The sequence below is a fragment of the Budorcas taxicolor genome, chromosome 2 (assembly GCF_023091745.1).
Source record: "Budorcas taxicolor isolate Tak-1 chromosome 2, Takin1.1, whole genome shotgun sequence".
Taxonomy (NCBI): domain Eukaryota; kingdom Metazoa; phylum Chordata; class Mammalia; order Artiodactyla; family Bovidae; genus Budorcas; species Budorcas taxicolor.
This window is the reverse complement of record NC_068911.1, coordinates 26,476,119-26,494,589: the sequence shown is the minus strand read 5'-3', so window position 1 is coordinate 26,494,589 and position 18,471 is coordinate 26,476,119. Positions and strand designations below refer to the sequence as shown.

At 43.0% G+C, this 18,471-nt stretch overlaps 2 protein-coding genes across 3 annotated transcripts; both read right to left on the bottom strand.

Moving 5' to 3' along the window:
* Nucleotides 1-343: 343 nt before the first annotated feature.
* On the bottom strand, nucleotides 344-5,789 carry RPS15A (ribosomal protein S15a). The gene is made up of 5 exons (XM_052660034.1): nucleotides 5,771-5,789; nucleotides 4,629-4,766; nucleotides 4,064-4,143; nucleotides 1,589-1,674; nucleotides 344-489 (listed from the first exon to the last, which is right to left on the bottom strand). Exons 2-5 carry the CDS (start codon nucleotides 4,759-4,761, stop codon nucleotides 396-398), a joined length of 393 nt encoding a protein of 130 aa, XP_052515994.1. The 5' UTR covers nucleotides 4,762-4,766; nucleotides 5,771-5,789; the 3' UTR covers nucleotides 344-395.
* A 4,575-nt stretch (nucleotides 5,790-10,364) lies between these two features.
* On the bottom strand, nucleotides 10,365-17,780 carry ARL6IP1 (ADP ribosylation factor like GTPase 6 interacting protein 1). Of its 2 annotated transcripts, XM_052662215.1 has the most exons (6): nucleotides 17,672-17,780; nucleotides 15,907-16,040; nucleotides 15,330-15,449; nucleotides 12,953-13,070; nucleotides 12,284-12,368; nucleotides 10,365-11,859 (listed from the first exon to the last, which is right to left on the bottom strand). In XM_052662215.1, the coding sequence occupies exons 1-6, from the start codon at nucleotides 17,705-17,707 to the stop codon at nucleotides 11,741-11,743; spliced, it is 612 nt and encodes a 203-aa protein (XP_052518175.1). In that variant the 5' UTR covers nucleotides 17,708-17,780; the 3' UTR covers nucleotides 10,365-11,740. The 2 variants fall into 2 exon arrangements, with proteins under 2 accessions (XP_052518175.1, XP_052518182.1); XM_052662222.1 differs by lacking the exon at nucleotides 15,330-15,449.
* Nucleotides 17,781-18,471: the final 691 nt, after the last annotated feature.

Sequence of the window (18,471 nt, the reverse complement as noted above, 5' to 3'; positions counted from 1 at the left end):
TTTCCTTATGAGTACTTACATAATCAACTATAACCTGGGTATGTAATGTGTATTCTAGGGTATGAAATGTGTATTCTATGAAGCTAAAAATAGGAAAGGCACCACTCATTCAAGGGTTAATTTAAGACTCCAGAAGAGGCAGCTTCACCATCTAGACCCCAAACCAGAGTCAACCATCCAGGGCCAGACACATCTTCCTCCGGTGAGCCACAAGGGTGATGGTGAAAGTTACACCAAGTCAAAACTTTCTTGTACTTCAAGGAAACGCATTCACCAGTTAACACAAAGGCTGTATACTCCCGAAGACACTCTTGCCACTCTGCTGTACAAAATTCAGAATGACTTAAGGAAGCACCAGAGTCCTCTGAGGCATTTTATTTGTATGTATTACATCCCTAGAAAAAGAATCCAAGGATTTTCCCTCCTGTATGTTTTCGTCTTGCTTCTTCATGGTCCATGATGCCAGCTGAGGTTGTCAGTACAATGAAACTATGGAAAGTTAAAAAAAAAAAGTTGGTAAGTTGTCCCTACGAACTGTTCAACACTGAACTACTTCTGGTACAGAAAAATCCCAACATTCATCAGTGTTTAACATGTGGTCCCATACATAATGCAGCTGCCACAGGCTGGCAGTGCACAGGCATGACTCCTAGAACCAAAGACTCCAGCTATACACACACAGTCCTGGTCTCAGCTAACATGAGGCAATGCTACCTAAAAACAAAAACTGGAACTCCTCTAACTTCAGAAGTCACTTTCTGCTCTCAAGCAGACACACAGTTTAAAGCATTAAAGCACTGATATAACTTGACAGAATTGTTTCTGCCACTTACTGTGTGTACGATCACAGCCAAGCTATTATACAGTTATTTGGACAAAGGGCATCCCACCTGGCCTATCTCATGGGTTACTATAGGGGTCAAGGTAGGACACAGAAAATGTATCAACTGGGAGGCATTAAAATTAGCATTCTAACTGCAATCACAAAGGACATGCCCATAACACCATACCTGTTATACAGTAACCATGAAATGGAAGTAAATTCAAAATCACCAAACGTGACTGGGTGTTTTAAGTTCTTAACCACAAACAGACCAAATGCTTGTGGTGTGTCAGATCAGGTTTTAAACTGCTTTACCAGAAGTAAATCAGTTTAATCTAACTGATAAGAGAACTACCATCTTTCAGAAACCAAGGCCATGAATTGCCCAAAGCCTCACAGCTTTAAAGTAGAAAATCCAGAATTTGAACTCAGTCTCTTAACCACAGATGAAGATTTTCAAACTGAGTCTGCCCAGAGGGCAATGGTTCAGAGGTCATTCTGGCCACAGGAGGGTATTCAGAGAACATGTATGAACTATTTGCACTAAGCCAAAAGAGCAGACACAAAAGGGAATGCAATTCTGCTCTCTCACCCACCTCTTAGACACTAAAACCCACACATGAAGTGTGGCAACATAGGTGCTAACCCATGAGTCAAGCTGTTTGGGAATGGAGACTATTGCTACTACTGTTATGTAAAAAATAAATAAAAAGCTCTGTATCATAGGCATCAGCATCAACTTTTAAATGAAGAAAATCAACTTACCCAAACTGACGGGATGGGAGCAGGTTATTCTGCCATTTTTCTAGATCTTTGAGTTGTACATCAAATCTGGGGCTGATCACTCCACACTGTAAAAAGTAACAGAAAACAGTGTTCACACTTCACTAATAACAAGTAACACTAAAAATCTTTTATAACTGAGCACAGAAGCCAACCAACTCAACATTAAGTGGGTAACTATTCTGTACAATATTCTATATAAGTTCAATTTGAAAAACAATTAAAGACTATGGCTACTTAGGAAGAAAAAGCAAGCTACTGGAAACATCAACAGAAGAGGCAGAACATAACGCAACACGCAGCAGCCGGCAGCGCGCATCCTATGGCCTGTGGCGCTGTCCCGGAACAAATGGCCAGATTTTAAAGAGCCAAGAGAGCAAGTCTCAGAGCTAAATATGACACCCCTGCTCACATCTCTACTCTACAAATCACTAGCACGCTCACCAAGATGGCCTGCATGCTCAGTCGCTTCAGTCATATTCCACTCTTTGCGACCCTAATAGACCATTCTCCAGGCAAGAATACTGAAGTGGGTTGTCATGCCCTCCTCCAGGGGATCTTCCCCACCCACGGATCGAATCTGCGTCTCTTACCTCTGCTGCATTGGCAGGCAGGTTCTTTACCACTAGTGTGCCTGCGAAGACTCCAAAATGCTTAACAGTAAACTAAATGAGACTACACGATTAGAACTTTGTGAAGTCTCTGGAGCAGTTAAACTTCCCTACGCAGACCGAAACTGCAAATGGACCCATCAGGTCCAAGTGCCCCCTGGCAGGAAGCTCACTCAGGTTCTTTTTATCACATCATCCTGGGAGCTACTACTGTCACTTGACTATCAAGGGCAATCCCACACTGGACAGAAGCAACACAGGGATACGACAAGGGAAAACCCAAGCAAGCTACAGTGAAAGACAAAGCTTTCTGAGGCCTCTGCACTACCACATGCGAGCTTTATATATTCCAGTAGCAAAAAATCCCTTCCATTCAGCTAGTGTAATTCCAGCATATCTGCTCTCAAACCACATCAATCTAAGATTGTGATTAAGGGAAGAATTTTCTTAATCTAGTCTTTAAACACTACCTTATTTCCCAGCCCCATTACATTTCCACAGTAAGGTATATCCATCTCTTGCATGAAGGAAACTGAAGCAAGAATGTCTTACAAAGGAAGAAAACTGAAATTAAGAGAAACCAAAAAATAATTCAGGTATTTGGCAGGGCCTGGATTTCAACTATCTATTAGCCAGGATTTTCCAAATGACTTATGTATCACAGAGTAAGGATGCCACAAGTGAGTTCCATTTGGTACTCTGTTCAAACTTGTTTCTCAAGCTATTATGCACAGAGAATGTTTAAGAGAAACCTGGTACAGGGCACTTCTCAAACTGTTTTTTTTTTTTAATATCAACCGAAATCCTCTGCGGGACAGCTTTAAAATGTGCTATAAGCTACACACCACAATTAGTCTTCCACTGTCCCTGAGCAGGACACAGATTTCCTAGTTCTTAAAAATAGAGGGGAAAATAAACACACCCTCTTCTACTTGAACATACTGTGAGGATCAGAGTGAGAAAAGTGAATTCAAATCCTTCCTTGGGATTGGAATCTAATGGTTTACAATAAAATAAAACAAGACAGACCCCCAAATTTCCTTCAAAAACTCTTCAAAGGCTTCATATCCAGTAATTTTTATCTGACATTAAGTATCTATCCACACAAGAAGCAAATTCACTATGTAAGAAAGCAACTTTGTAAAATAGAAAACTGTTGGACTAGGGAATGACCTTATTAATCAATCTGGCCCCTGCCACTAACCACTTTCTTGGCCCATTTGCTCTAGTGTTGGATTACAGGAACCTGCCTGCAATGTAGGAGACCCAGGCTCGATCCCTGGAGAATCCCATTGACAGAGGAGCCTGGCAGGCTGTCATCTACGGGGTTGCAAAGAGTTGGACACGACTGAGTGACTAACACTTTGCATTACAGGATCTCAGATCCCTTGCAAATCTGAAAGCTACAAATCTTAACACAGAAAGCAAAGCAGCAGCGATGAGATCCCCAACTGACTTACAGACTAATACCTAGCCCCCAAATTCATGCAATCCAAAGTCAAAAAAATCAAAGAGATTCAGTAGATTACGCCTACAAACTGAAAAGAAAAACAGACCTCACAAGTTATTTGCACTAACAGGACTACTGGCCTTGAACCATCCAGGATTCAAAACTGGTAGCACCAGTCTCAAGCCTCCACATCTCCCTTCAGGTATCTTATACTCCAAACACTAGGTCAACTGACAATTCTACCTGGAAGTTGCATAAAATTTAATGATTTTAATCAATTCCCATTCTTCTTAACCTAGCTAGGTAAAGCAAGCACAACACTCATTTTACAAAGGCAATTATACCACCTTAGACCATTCTGAAGATTCTAAAATGTGGCAGATAGTCAATTCTTACCTTATTTAGCCTGCCTGTGAGGTTCACAACAATTTTCCCAGCCCTGTGATCATCAATGATTTCAAATTCGCCAATGTAACCTGTAGAACACAATTGACTGTATTAAAATGAAGAGAGCAATACTCAAAACAATCCACCCTGCAATTTTAAAAGGGGGATACTTTTCTCCGTGCCTTCTCATACCTTCCCACTCCCAAAGGCTACCTAGTGACCAGGACGTTCAACAGTCCTTTACATCCCATGGAGCTCTGAGAAGAGCTCAGGGTCCTTTCAATGACATGTTGTGGGGTGATGTTATTATCAAGAAAGGCCATTTTAGCTGCCAAACACCTAAACAGTCACAAACCTCCTCCTCCCAACAATCCTATCCTACTCAGCATTTCTTAAAGAGCATCACTTCTCCAGGACTACCCTGTCCACAGCCCAAGTCAATTGCATTAGTTACCATCTCTGATTGCCACTTTGTTCCCCATTTTCCCTTTCCAGGCCTCTCTCCACAGTTAATTTCTACAGGACCCATTCCATAGCATGCTTATCCCAAAACATGAAACAGCAAGACACTTACCATGCTTCATCATCACTGTTAGAAACCTGACGATGACTTTGGAGCACGGCCTAATAAGGACCTGGCGTTTGCCTCTCTTCTCGGCATTATTGATACTCTTGAGAGCATCAGCCAGGACATTCATGCGCACCATTATGGCTGTTCAGGGAAGAAAAAAACAGGCGTTTTACCAGCACTTCCATTACCAGGCACCCTATCATTTCCCTGCGAACACATCCTTTCCTTTCTGCCTCAATCATGTAGAAGCTTCCCCATTCCTAAGCAGACTGGTTCCCCAGAAGGACGTCAACTACTAAAATAAAAACACGAGCCGTGGTAGGTGCTATTCAAAATGGCAGTAATACTCAAACTTGTGGAATTCGGCAGCCTCTGTACTATTAACACGGATTTTTCCCAATAACCGAAAGATACTACTCAACTTTCACCTAACACCCAGAACCACTGCATTAACATAAAATGTTAATGTCCGTCCCTGTGCCATCTAAAACTATGCCCAACAGCAAGTACCAAAGTAATAAACTGAAGCATTTCACATGTATCACCAGACTGGTCTCTTACCTCAATGGGCACAAACTTCATCTAATAAAGTTTGAAAGTCAGGAACAGAGGCATGTCTCAAACCACAACAGTAGGACTCCAACCTACTTCCTCCAGCTCAACAGTGTCTTGAGAGGAAACCAGATTCGTTCCCAGCAAACCGCCACCACAGGCAGGATGCAGTTTCCCCTCCCGAGGGTCCTCATCTCTCGAGCTCCCGGCGCAACCAAAGTAATGGGAAGCTGCACGGCCCACCAACTCCATGGCCCTCCGCTGCTTCTCAGAGCCAACGAGCTGCCTCAATCACTAACGGGAGGTACTGGCGCCGCCGAAAGATTCGGAGCTGCCGCCTCTCCGGAACGGTCCAAAGCTCCCTGTTCTCAAGGGCTGCGGCCTGCGCCCCAGAGGCCGGGCTCTCCGAGGTTCAAAGCATGGGATGGCCGGGCATGACTCTCCCCTCTGCTTGCCCAGACCCTCGCAAGGCTAGCATCTCCGGCCCAGGAGGCCTCCGACATCCTCGCAGGACACGAAGCGCGACTCCCATACCACAGGATGGCACCGATAACCGACGGATGATGTTGGATAGCTCAGAGAGAGATACTCACCGGCACGAAAAGATGGCGGAAAGAGGGCGGGAGGGGCGAGCGCACGGAATTATGGGTTATGGGTCGGGCTATCGCGAGACTTTTAAAGCCCCGCCAAAAACAAATAAAAAAGGATTGCCTACTGGAAGGAGGCGGGTGAAGGGGTGGAGCCTCCTCCGGGGTAGGTTGTAGAGAGTCGATGGAGTCGAACATCCCCGGCGCGGCATAGGGTAGTCAGCTGGCAAGAGGTGGGCCATTTGCGTAGTGTTGAATTCCTTTCTAGCAGCTAATCGGTAAAAACGAAAAGCTGACGAGGGCCTAGATATTTACTAATTTTTATTGCAGTAACTGTTGACTATTTAGAATGAATTTTGATACGTGCGTATTTACAGTATCTCTGGAAGGACCCACGAGTAATCGGCAATTTCCTCTGAGAAGGGCGTTAGAAACTGGGATGGGAGTCATGCTTTTCTCCCTATTTTTGTTGCTTAGTCGCTAAGTCGTATCGGACTCTTTGTGACCCTATGGACTGTAGCCGGCAAGGCTCCTCTGTTCATGTGATTTCCTAGGCAAAGATGGTTGAGTTGCCATTTCCTTCTCCAGGGGATCTTCTCCATCCAGGAATCGAACACGGGGTTCCTGCGTTGGCGAATTTTTTACCACTGAGCCACCAGGGTAGAGCTTTCTCCCTGTACAATTTCTGTTTTTTGAAATTTGTTTATACTTTTTCAAAACAGTAAAAAATATTTTTCTTAATCGATGCTTCTTTTTTGACGTTATTTTTTTGGGCTCCAAAATCACTGCAGATGGTGATTGCAGCCATGAAATTAAAAGACGCTTACTCCTTGGAAGGAAAGTTATGACCAACCTAGATAGCATATTCAAAAGCAGAGACATTACTTTGCCAACAAAGGTCCGTCTAGTCAAGGCTATGGTTTTTCCAGTAGTCATGTATGGATGTGAGAGTTGGACTGTGAAGAAAGCTGAGCGCTGAAGAATTGATGCTTTTGAACTGTGGTGTTGTAGAAGACTCTTGAGAGTCCCTTGGACTGTGAGGAGATCCAACCAGTCCATTCTGAAGGAGATCAGTCCTGGGGTTTCTTTGCAAGGAATGATGCTAAAGCTGAAACTCCAGTACTTTGGCCACCTCATGCAAAGAGTTGACTCATTGGAAAAGACTGATACTGGGAGGGATTGGGGCAGGAGGAGAAGGGGACGACAGAGGATGAGATGGCTGGGTGGCATCACCGACTCGATGGACGTGAGTTTGAGTGAACTTCGGGAGTTGGTGATGGACAGGGAGGCCTGGCGTGCTGCAGTTTATGGGGTCGCAAAGAGTCGGACAAGACTGAGCGACTGCACTGAAGTATTAGAAATTATTTACTGGAGTTCCCTGGTGGCTCAGAGGGTAAAGCGTCTGCCTGCAATGCAGGAGACCTGGGTTCGATTCCTGGGTCAGGAAGATCCCTTGGAGAAGGAAATGGCAACCCACTCCAGTACTCTTGCCTGGAAAATCCCATCGACAGAGAAGCCTGGTAGGCTATAGTACATGGGATCGCAGAGTCGGACACGACTGAGCGACTTCACTTTCACTTCACTGGAGTTCCAGACTTTTCTTTTAAGTTCTGAAATACAGACACAGTTGCAAAGAAAGCCACAAATATTTCGAAATAAAAGCTTGGCCTCTTAAAGGTTGTTGCAAGGGTCAGATGACATAATGGTGACAAAGGGCTCGCCAAATCTCTGGCACGCATTAAATAAATGCTCAGTAGTTACTGCCCGAGGTCTGGCTGCCTGGGAGCAGCAGGGAGTTCTGGCACTGCCCTCTCTGGAGCTGAGAGACCTTAGGCTAAGCTTCTGCTCAGGACTTAACTTCCTCACCCTTACCCTCTCTTCTTACCCTTCCCTGTATTTCCCACCCCCTTCCCTGTGTTTCCCACAAGGCTGCCAGAATGATCATTTTAAAACTTGTCAGACCTCGGACTCTCCAAGGATTCCTGTTAGTAAAATCCAGATTCCTTACAAAAATTTAAAAGGTCCTCCTTGTAATATCTGCCTCCTTGCATCGGAACACCAGCCCCCAGCAATCTCCCTGGCTGGCTTTTCTTCAGATACTCCAAGCACAGTCTGCCTCAGGGCCTTTGCACTGGCTTTTCCCTTTAACTTGACTTTTCCTCCCCCAGTTTGTCAAGTCTCTGTTCAATCACATAACCTCCTCCTCATCCTCCCTGCCCCCCTATCTCATTGCCCTGTTTAACTTTTCTCCATAGGGTTTACCGCCTGAGATATTGTTAGTGTATTTACTGTCTCCGTTAAGCAGGCAGGGATATGGCTGGCTTTGTTCACCACTGTACCCACAGCTTCTAGATAAGTTAACTCCACATAGTAGGTCCCTGATACATATGTAATGAATCAATGAATGGGCAAATCAGTTTCCCCATCTGTAAAAGGGAATGATATACTAATTACTCAAAGTTGCTGTGAAGATAAATGAAATAATCCAGATAAAAGACCAGCATTTGTTATTAGCATCACAGCCCACCTCACCCACCATCACCACTTCTCAAATCCTAAGTGAACCTTGAAGAGTGCCAAGCTCCCAACATAGGCACTGGCTTTTCTAAGAAACATTTCCTTTAAGAACTGGTTGCCTGAATGCAAGATGTTGACTAAAACTGTCATACTCAACTTGAGGGACTTAGCAACAGTGGGGAGTTCATAAACCCACTTTCCTTCAAGAGCCTCCATCAATAGAAAACTAGTGCCACTCAACCTCTGTTTATACACTTCATTCATTCTTTCATCCCTTCATTGAGCAAACATCTAATGAGTGCCTATCATATGCCAGTTGTGGCAGGAAACAGGACAAATATCAGTTCCAGGCCTTAAGAGGTGCAGATCCTAGCAGAGACAAATCTCTAAATAACAATACCAGGCAGTGTGCTGTTTCCATGCCAATATGAAACACTGTGGGAATGGAGAGGTGGCCTGAGAAGTTGCTAAACTTTGCCAGGAGGAAGTGCCATTTGATGTGTGTCTGAAAGCTTCTAACAGCTAATTCCTAACTGCCACTATGCGCTTCCTGTAGATTCACTGAATCCTCAAAACACATGGTGTACATAATGCCCCTTTGAGATCTGTATTATCTCCACCTCACAAATGAGGAACCAAACTAAATTCAGTCTTAAATGAACTCAGTCTTAAAATTTTGCTGTCAGTTAAAAAGTCAGAGAAAGTGGTCATATATAAATTACTTGTGGGGTTTTATTCCCCAACGTTAGGAAAGGTGTGTGGCCTATGGGTTTTTGAATTGTTCTAAGAGCTAGGGGCTTCCCTCATAGCTCAGTTGGTAAAGAATCCACCTGCAACATGGGAGACCTGGGTTTGATCCCTGGGTTGGGAAGATCCTTTGGAGAAGGGAACAGCTCCCCACTCCAGTATTCTGGCCTGGAGAATTCCAAGGACTGTATAGTCCATGAGAATCACAGAGTCGGACACAAATGAGTGACTTTCACTTTTACTTTGAAGAGCTACTACGCTTATACTTCAGTAGTGTCCGACTCTGTGTGGAGGGCATAAAAGGCATATAAAGATATCCAGAAATCTTGGAATGGTTGGGACTGGGGGAAGGAAAGAAGAGTGGAAATGGAGCAGAACACTGTGTATAAATCGCCTCTTGACATCCTGTGAATTCTGGAATAACTCTGCTAGAGGTGGTACAAAGGAACTTGAAAGGGGACTTGTGCTGTGGCCAAGCTGGCCCAGTAGTATCCAAGCTGGCCTGGAGACTCATCACAGCTGCGCGTGGCTGCATTCCAGAGCACTGGGTGACCAAGAGACCTATGGTGACTGGGTAGAAATAGAAACTTCCTTTTTCTGGACATCAGCCTCCAGGCGGCTTCAAGGAAGGATCCAAACATTTAGCAGGTAGGGAAAGCAAGAGGTTTAACATTCAATCTGTTCCCAGTACCCAGAAATAGATAGTGAAACCAAATGATAAAATACCCAATTTGGGCTCTGTGTAAAAAAAAATTCTAAAAAAAAATTCTAAGTGCAAACAAAAGTTACTGAGCAAGTCAGGTACAAAATTCTGAGCTAGGTCCTAGGGTAGAGGTGTGTGGCCCTCTCTCCTGCGTCCTGCTGCTGCCTGACCCTTCAGCCACACCCTCACATACCACCTTTGGCCATCATTTATTAATTTTACCTCCTTTTCCATCTAGGGTGCTGCCTGGACGTTTACTGAAAGAATTTAAACCTTTTAGTTCATTCTGTTCTTAAAGAGCACCTTGTGCAATACGCTTAGTTGCTAAATCATCTCCAACTCTTTGGGACCCCACGGACTGTAGCCCACCAGGCTCCTCTGTCCATGGGGCTTCCCAGGCAAGAATGGGTCACCATTTCCTCCTCCAAGGGATCTTCCCAACGCAGGGATGGCTTCTCCAGCATCTCCTGCATTTGCAGGCAGATTCTTTACCACTGTGCCTCCTGAGAAATCCAAAGAGCCCCTCACAGCGGTGGAATGGTCACCCAGGGTAGTTCATTAACAGGGTATGTAAATCCAATCATGGCAACACTGTATTGGTTAAGCTATAAAGAAAGGACACAAGGAGGGATTCCAGCTTTTTTATTTATTCCCCTTTTAACAAAGTAGAAGAAATAATACAGGATTAAAACTGCTAAAGTAGTTAATTGGTAGAACACACATACACACAAAAAATTTGGACAGGAAGACAAGCTTATATACAATGAGCAAACACACGTAAATTATGGTAGTTTGTAGGTTGTATACGAAACATTTTTTTAAAAAGTCAAACATGCTACATGGTGCCACTGTTTACAGCAATATTGAAGGGGAGAAAATAACACTAATTTAGGGACTGATATACCACAAGGTCCAGGTTTCACAGCATCAGTGCAATAAATTCACAAAACTATATTACAGCTAGTTAATCAGTTTAAGAATTGTTCCCAAATATGTCACATTTCCAGCCCTCAGAGGTCCATTCCTACAGATTTCAACTACTCCATCCATTGGGACCAAAAGCAGCCAGTGTTACCATAAAAGGAGACTCTTGAGACTTATCTGTAAAGGCTTATTCTGGTCTTAAAAAATTAGTAGGATAAGGCTATTTTCTACTGAAATGAATCTTGACTCAACACAGGAAGACTTCTGTCCTTTACTGGCTGGTCTTAGAGTGAAGATCATAGACATGACTCTTAACCTATTATGGACTTTAGTTCCAATTAACTGAAAATCTGAAATTTAAAGGTCCTAAATACCAACTTGTGTAAGCCTGCTACTAAAAAGCCTTTAAGGATGTACCAACTTCAAGTTTAAGTGCAAGGGAACAAGAGTTCTAAAAGTTCCTGTCAGATTCCCCATTTGGGAAGAAGGATCAATGTTTCCTAAAAACTGCTAAATTCTGCACAAGGGAGAAAACACATGCTAAGGCATGGGATTAGTTTCATCTTATTCCATAAGGCTGCTTCTCCCACACTATCAAAACAGAATGAGGAATGAATCTTAATTGGTCTCTTCATCAGAAGTGGTAAACTTCTGAAGCCAGTTTTTTTAGCAGACCATGGAAGCAGACGAGAGAATAAGCTTCCTGAAGCCACAGACCACTATCCTGTATCCAGCTAAAATAAAGATCAACTTGAACAGTTATCCCAAGTCACTGTTAACTGTACTAAAGGGTGAAGTTCACCACTATGTTATTTTAAAAGTAAGAGTTCAGTTAACCCTGGGTGACAAAAAAACAAGATGAGGAACTGAAGAAAGAGTTGTCCATATAAGGGCAGCTGCTAAAAACACACCCATGAAGACACTGGGCATAAAGCCTTGCTTAGCAAGTCAGAATTTGTACTAAGGGCAGAGTGAGGGACAGCAGAGAGCTACTTCTGTAACATTTTAGTATCCAAACAGCATAACAGACACTGTTCCCAAGGACAATGTATACTCCATTAATCACACTGAATAAAGCGAATGCTTTATTCATTTTTCTTTTCTTTTTGTTTGAGAAGCTTGTTTATCTCTCTTTTGGCCATTCCAATGTATTTCGAAATGATCCCATGTTGGTTCAGTCCAGGAAGCAAAAGTAAGAAAGTCACTTAAAGAAAAGAAAAAAAAAAGTTACAGACGCAGCAATTAACTTTCTAAAGACTACAACATTTTACAGAAGCTAGTTCCTCAGACTAAGACACACTCTAATGGGAAGAAGTAACATGATTTCCATTATTCCCGATGACATTTATCCCCAGAAGCATCTGCCCTCACACCTCCCAACCTCAGGTAACACACACGGCCTATTTTTACCTTGCGCACAATACTTTCCACCTTGGTTCTCAGTTCTTTGTCTTACTTCTCAGAAGACCACAAACTCATTGAAAACAAGGACCCAGCTTTTAGTCATCTTTCTATGTTCACACAGTTCCTTAATCACTGCCTGGAACTCAGTGAGCAGGAACATACGGTTTACTAAATTCCAGTTAAACTGGCTAGGACATGCCTGCAGCCCTTCCCCAGAGACTTACCTATCAGGTAGGTGAGAAGGAGGTTGTGGACTTGCTGTCCCACCCAAGCAACCGCAGCAAGAGAAATGATCATGGTCATGAAGTACTAATAATGAAAATAACGAGAACTTAGCAACTCCTCAGAACAGACGAAGAACTGAAACTTTTTAGGAGGGTGTTTCAAAGGTTGGAAAATAACTCAGTTTTTATTCTCATTTTTCTTTAAAAATATTTAGCATCTATATATTATATAAAACCTACAGAAAACTCCCTAGGTCTACTGTACAGAATTTAGATACATTCTCTCCTAAAATAACTAATTCTATATGTAAATTAAGTAGTTTAGAATATAATTACACTACTTCCGCAACTGATAACTTCACATAGTAACCTCAAGTGAAACTAAGAGAAAAGAGATGTTATCTTTTGTATTTATTTCAGTAAGTAAAAAGAACCAGAAAAAATTCATTCTACAATGAAAAATTAAATGCAAAGTGTAAATTTAACTTTCAGTATAACTGATACAGATAAATATTTATTAATGTACTCAGAGGAGTTAAACCAACACACAATGATAAACATCCAACTACAACTAGAGTAAAAAAGAAAGGCTTCAGACTATGATGAAGTAAAATCTGACACAATCTTAAAATGTTGCTCTACTTAAATAAGCCAAAACCAAACAAGTACCATTTTAGGCTTTTCTTCCTTTAGTGTAAAGAGGCGTTTCCACCAGCCCACAGCTCTGCGTCGAGTTTTTACTAGATTGCTGCAAATTTCATGGAATCTTTGCTGTTGCTCGGTGGTCCTAGAAAAAGAATTTTCTTCTTTACTATAGACAAATCTAAATATTAAACAGAAGTATACCATCCTCTCAAATTTCAAAAGATACTTTCCAAAGAAAATCTAAAGAATACAATGCACCATTATCTTATTTAAAAAAAAAAAAAGAGCACTTGAACCTTTACGACTCTTTTGGGAATTCCTTTTTGGTCCAGTGGATTAGGACTCCAAGCTCTAACTTCTGAGGGCCCAGGTGCAATCCCTGGTCAGGGAACTAAAATCCCACAGCTGTGCAGCATGGTCAAAAAGCAGACAAGACAGAAACAAAAAAAAACCCCCAAACTTCCTATATCATTTGGCAGATCCCAGTGAATCCTGAGTTGTGGCCACCAGAGTCCCACTATTTTGAGGAGGATGTGACATTTCTACCAACAGTAACTACTGGCATTCAAAGCACCTCAACTGGGCTTCATACATTTGATGCCAAGGCAGCGACAAACAGTTCAAATCCAATCACAAATCACAAACAAAACAGCAATAAGAATACAAAGATACTCCAAAAAAATCCATTTTCATTTATAATGTATTTTAGGTTCTGATTTTTTTTTAAATAATTGTCTTTGTACTGTGTTTGCTACACAGACATAATGACTGATATAAAAAGTAAGCCCTATGCTGGGGTGTGTTGCTTTCTCTCCGCTAGTCCTTGTCCTTGTAAATCTGCAGTGACAGATACAGTAGAAGGCCTTCTGCGGAGCCCTGGAACTTCTTATAAGCAGACATTCATATGCTGCCCACAGACTGTGGCTATGCGACAGTGTTCTTCCTTCTTCATAAAGGTCAAAAAACAAAACTGCGTCAGTGACAACGTACCAACTACCAAGAAACTTCATGTGTTTACTTCTGAAATATTTTCTCCAGGACTTAAGAATTAGCAGATAAGAATGTTATCTGGCTAATAAAATCAGGATATGAGGTTGAGTCTGTTAAACTGTTACACTGCATAGTCACAAACTTGCCCCCAGGGACTTCCTCGGTGGTCCAGTGGTTAAGACTCCGAGCTCCCAAATGCAGGGGGTCCAGGTTTGATCCCCCGTCAGCAAACTAGATCCCATACTCCGAGCTCCCAAATGCAGGGGGCCCAGGTTTGATCCCCGGTCAGCAAACTAGATCCCATATCCCACAACAAAGAGTGGGCACAGCCAAATAAATTAAAAATAAAGTTTAAAAATAAAAAACAAAAACAGAATTTGGCTCCCAAACAGCAGCATAATTCTTTATTGCACACGAAAAACAATTCAGAGGACATTTCCTAACACGAACTGTTCTGATATGATAGAAACATGTTCATACAAACAAACACGCTTACTTATCCCATAATGTAAGCAATTCCTACATTTAAAATTATTTTCACAGAATTATTTTTATCATTTTTTTTTAATCAGGAGAACAAAAAACTATAGGCACAAGTAGATTACTAATCAAATTAAAATAAACAACCAAGGGAGAAAAACAATCCCATTCCTCTATCTAGTTTTGTTCACTATTTGAATCAAAAGTGAGGAATCCAACATCCCAGAAGAAAGTTAAGCAATACTTTAATAGGATCCAAAGCCACTTAACCTTATCTTGGGAACCCACAAGTAACTCGTTCAAAGAATGGTATAAATGAAATAAACAACCCACTTCTGTATAAGCTTGAATCTATTCTTAAGCACTTTTGCTAACCATACTGCACTGTCTCAATGTCTTAGCCTGAAACACAAGATAAATCTTAAAAATCAAAATACTTCACAGCACCCAGAAGAGTGCACGTAACATAAAAGTAGACATTCAATAAACAGTTGCTAAATGAACAGGCAAAAAAAAAAAAAAAACTATGTTTACTGTTTTGAATTATTCATAAGTTATTTATGAAATTAGTATTATCTTAAATATCAATGGTAAAAAATGTAAAGCTGACATACTACTTTTATGGAAAGCTCATTATGAGTTCTGCAATCACTGAAAAATGATTACCAAAAAAAGCCTCACTTCAATAAAAAGGTCTAGAAAGAAAAAAGTCAAAATAAATGCTAGAGTATAAAAGAACTATGGAGATATAACTACTGGAAATACACGATTTATATGTGAATCAGCTAAAAAATTCTTTACATCAAACAATAAGTCTAATCCCTAGCTCTTAATTAAGGCAGCTCTCTGTGTGTGATTACAGCACGCTAGTCACAGTTATCAGGTTCGTAACTTCTCAGAAATTTGAATGCCACATAATTATGCCACCTACCATTTATTGGAGCCAAAAATTCTAGGTGCTAGAATGGGAACAAGGTAGTCAGCCAAGCACAAAAACATAACAAAACAGGAAACACCAGATAGAACAGATGGATCTAGATAGTAGATAGTCCTGTTTAAAAAAAAAAAGTAACAAAGGTTAGAAAAATATGGTCTTTATTAGTGCTAGCTGAAGCTGTTTATTCAGTTAGTCCTCTGGTTCTCAAAAGATGTTATCTGCCCTTCCTATTCTCATTTTCTCACAAGTGGTTTTCCAGAAGTTTTGTGACATGATGACATCCCAGCCATAATGGTTAATTAACATAAACATCAAGAGGCAAAAGCCCTTTGGGGTCCTCAACACCTTCTAAGAGTGTAAACAGTCCTAAGTTTGAGCCACAGATTTATTTCACTGCACCGGTTACTGAGTTTACATAGTACTATGGATTCTGAAAACCAGGCAGGCGGCTCTAAGGAAAAGCATTTTTTTACAGATTTTAAAATTACAAGACTTCAGTCACTTCCATAAGTGAAACCTGAACCATTATCAGTAACAAGCATAATCTATTGTAATTTAATAGCTCACTTACAGAAACACCAAAGAAACCACACCCATGATGGCAGGTGGAAACCAGGCTCTTTCCCATCGGAGGATTTTATCTGCCATCAGCATCACTTCTCCCCATCCTTGCAGCTGCTCTTCCAGACTTGCAGTCTCTGCAGCCTACATATGAGCAACGTTTAAAGCAATCATTTTACTAACCTCAACATTTCTATGACTCCTAGAGATACCAAAGTCAGAAACCAATGGGGGGAAAATTATCATGTAACGGTCACTTTCCAAGCCCAAGCACTGGGGTTATGTAACATAATCCTTATAAGACCCCTTAAGATAGGGATAATCAGACCCATTTACAATTAAAGTGAGTTCAGAATGGTTATTTTCCCAAAGCCATGCACTGCTAGCTGCAGGCTTCCCTGGTGGCTCAGACGGTAAATCATCTGTCTACAATGCGGGAGACCTGGGTTCGATCCCTGGGTCGGGAAGATTCTCTGAAGAAGGAAATGGCAACCCATTCCAGCACTCTTGCCTAGAAAATCCCATGGATGCAGTAGCTTGGTGCAGGCTACTCCGTCCATGGGATCGCAAACAGTCGGACACGACTGAGCGACTTCACTTCACTATGCACTGCTAAGCGGCGCTGCTCCAAGTATAAAATAAGATCACTTGAAGTTTGCTCATTTCAGGTTGTTACAATCGATCTGTTCTTTGGTCATTTCATTGATTTAACCCCCTACTCCTGAATACATGAGGAAAGCCTCTCCCTGAACAGCATTCAATTTCCAAAATAGCTCTTGGTGTACTGGAATCATCTATATATTGGGATCACTTGCACAAGTAAGGAAAACTACTGTGCTTTCATCGAATTATAAGACTTATTAATATTAAGCCCAATATATCTCAATAAAATGCTCCTTACACTTATCAGGATGCTTTGATTAGATGTCAAATTTCTCTGCAAATCTGACAATCAGCTGCAAGCAGACTTCTCAGATGAGCTAAGCAGACTTCTCATATGAGCTAATGTGGCAAAAAACCTTTTAAGTTGATTTTGTTTTTGTTGTTTGGTTGGTTTTTTTCCTTGCATGTAAGCTAAGTTTCGGAGACAGCAATGGCACCCCATTCGGGCTGAGGTTATAATTGTCTGCCTTTGATACAAGCTCACTGCAGTTCCCTTCGACCCCTGCTTACTCTAAAATCGTCCTGTGACACCCCCTCCCAGACTTACAAGTTCCAGACAAACGCCAGGAACCTCCCATTGTCCTTCCAGCCGTGAGCTCGAAGCCTCCCTGCCGTTTTAAGCCGTGCCAGGCTCTAACAGAAACGCTCGGGAAGAGCCCTTTGACCCTCCACTCCTGCCCAAGCATTAGGGTAAAGGGCGAAGGGACATTCTGGTTAAGATCAAGGAAGGGGAGACACAGATACGGCTGGAGTCTGGGCCCCAAAAGCGCTCGACAGGCCCCTCGCGGCTCTCTGCCACTGACTGCAACCCAGACTGGTCACAGCCCCCTTCTCCAGCTTCCTCCTCTATTCGCAGTGAATGATCACGCGCCCTCCTCGCTCCATCGCGCACCTTCCCCAAGGGGGTGTTAGGAGACGCCACGACTAGTCACTGTCAAGCAGAGGTTAACCAAGAAGCCAAAAGGGCAAGCGTCATCGCCTACACCAGGGAAGGGAGAGGAGGGCCGGGCCCGCCGCGGGTGATAAGAACAAGGCCGCAGCTCAGTCCCACGGAGCACACCGAAGTCCGGAGGCTCCACTCGGTCCTCTGGCGACTAGTCACTGGGACTCACCAGCAGATTGGTGCTGCGATTATCTCCCTCCGCCATAGTTCTCGAGGTGTGCCGTCTCAGCGAGCACAGGACGAAACCAAAACAAATCCTCCACAGACTCCCTCGCCGCACCTCTAGCGCGAGGATACGCCCCGCAGCCCGGTTATATAGGCCGGCGGCCTATCCCGGCAGACCCTGCGAAGCTCGTTCCTCATTGGACAAGTCGAGATCAAGCTTGAACAGGTCGGACCAACCGCTGCCCAGCGCATGACTTGAAACCGAGGTCAAAGGAGAGAAACCTCGCCAGTGCCCCGGGGGCGGGGCCATGGGATGGCCAATCATCGCCCAGTAGGTGACAACGCCCCGCCCAGGCCTCTCCTAAGCGGTTCAACGGCCGCTCCCGGGGGCCTGGCCTGGCTTCAGTATTCCCAAGGCGGGCCGCCAGGTGGCTCTCGGACGATCTTCCAGTGGACTTCAAAGCAGCTAAGCATGCTCTCTGGAATTGAGTCGTTAAGGAAATATGCCAGGCAGTATCAGGCGGAGGGCAGGGATGGGCATGTGACAGTAACCTCCTTAAGGGGGCGGGCTGGGATCTTCTCCCAGATCCAGCGGGTGGCCCTGGGCCTGGCTGTGCCCCGAATTGGACCCACATTTCTTCTAATCCCTGCTCTGGCAGCCCTCGTCAGGCTATTGAGCAGTTTAGCCTAGATATGTGACTTGGAGACTCCTGCCCATCTCATGAGCTTTGTGGACAAGGGAAAAGGGCATAAATTCTAGGTTGTCTGTAATTTTTCCTCTCCTACTCATTAGGAATAAGGTCT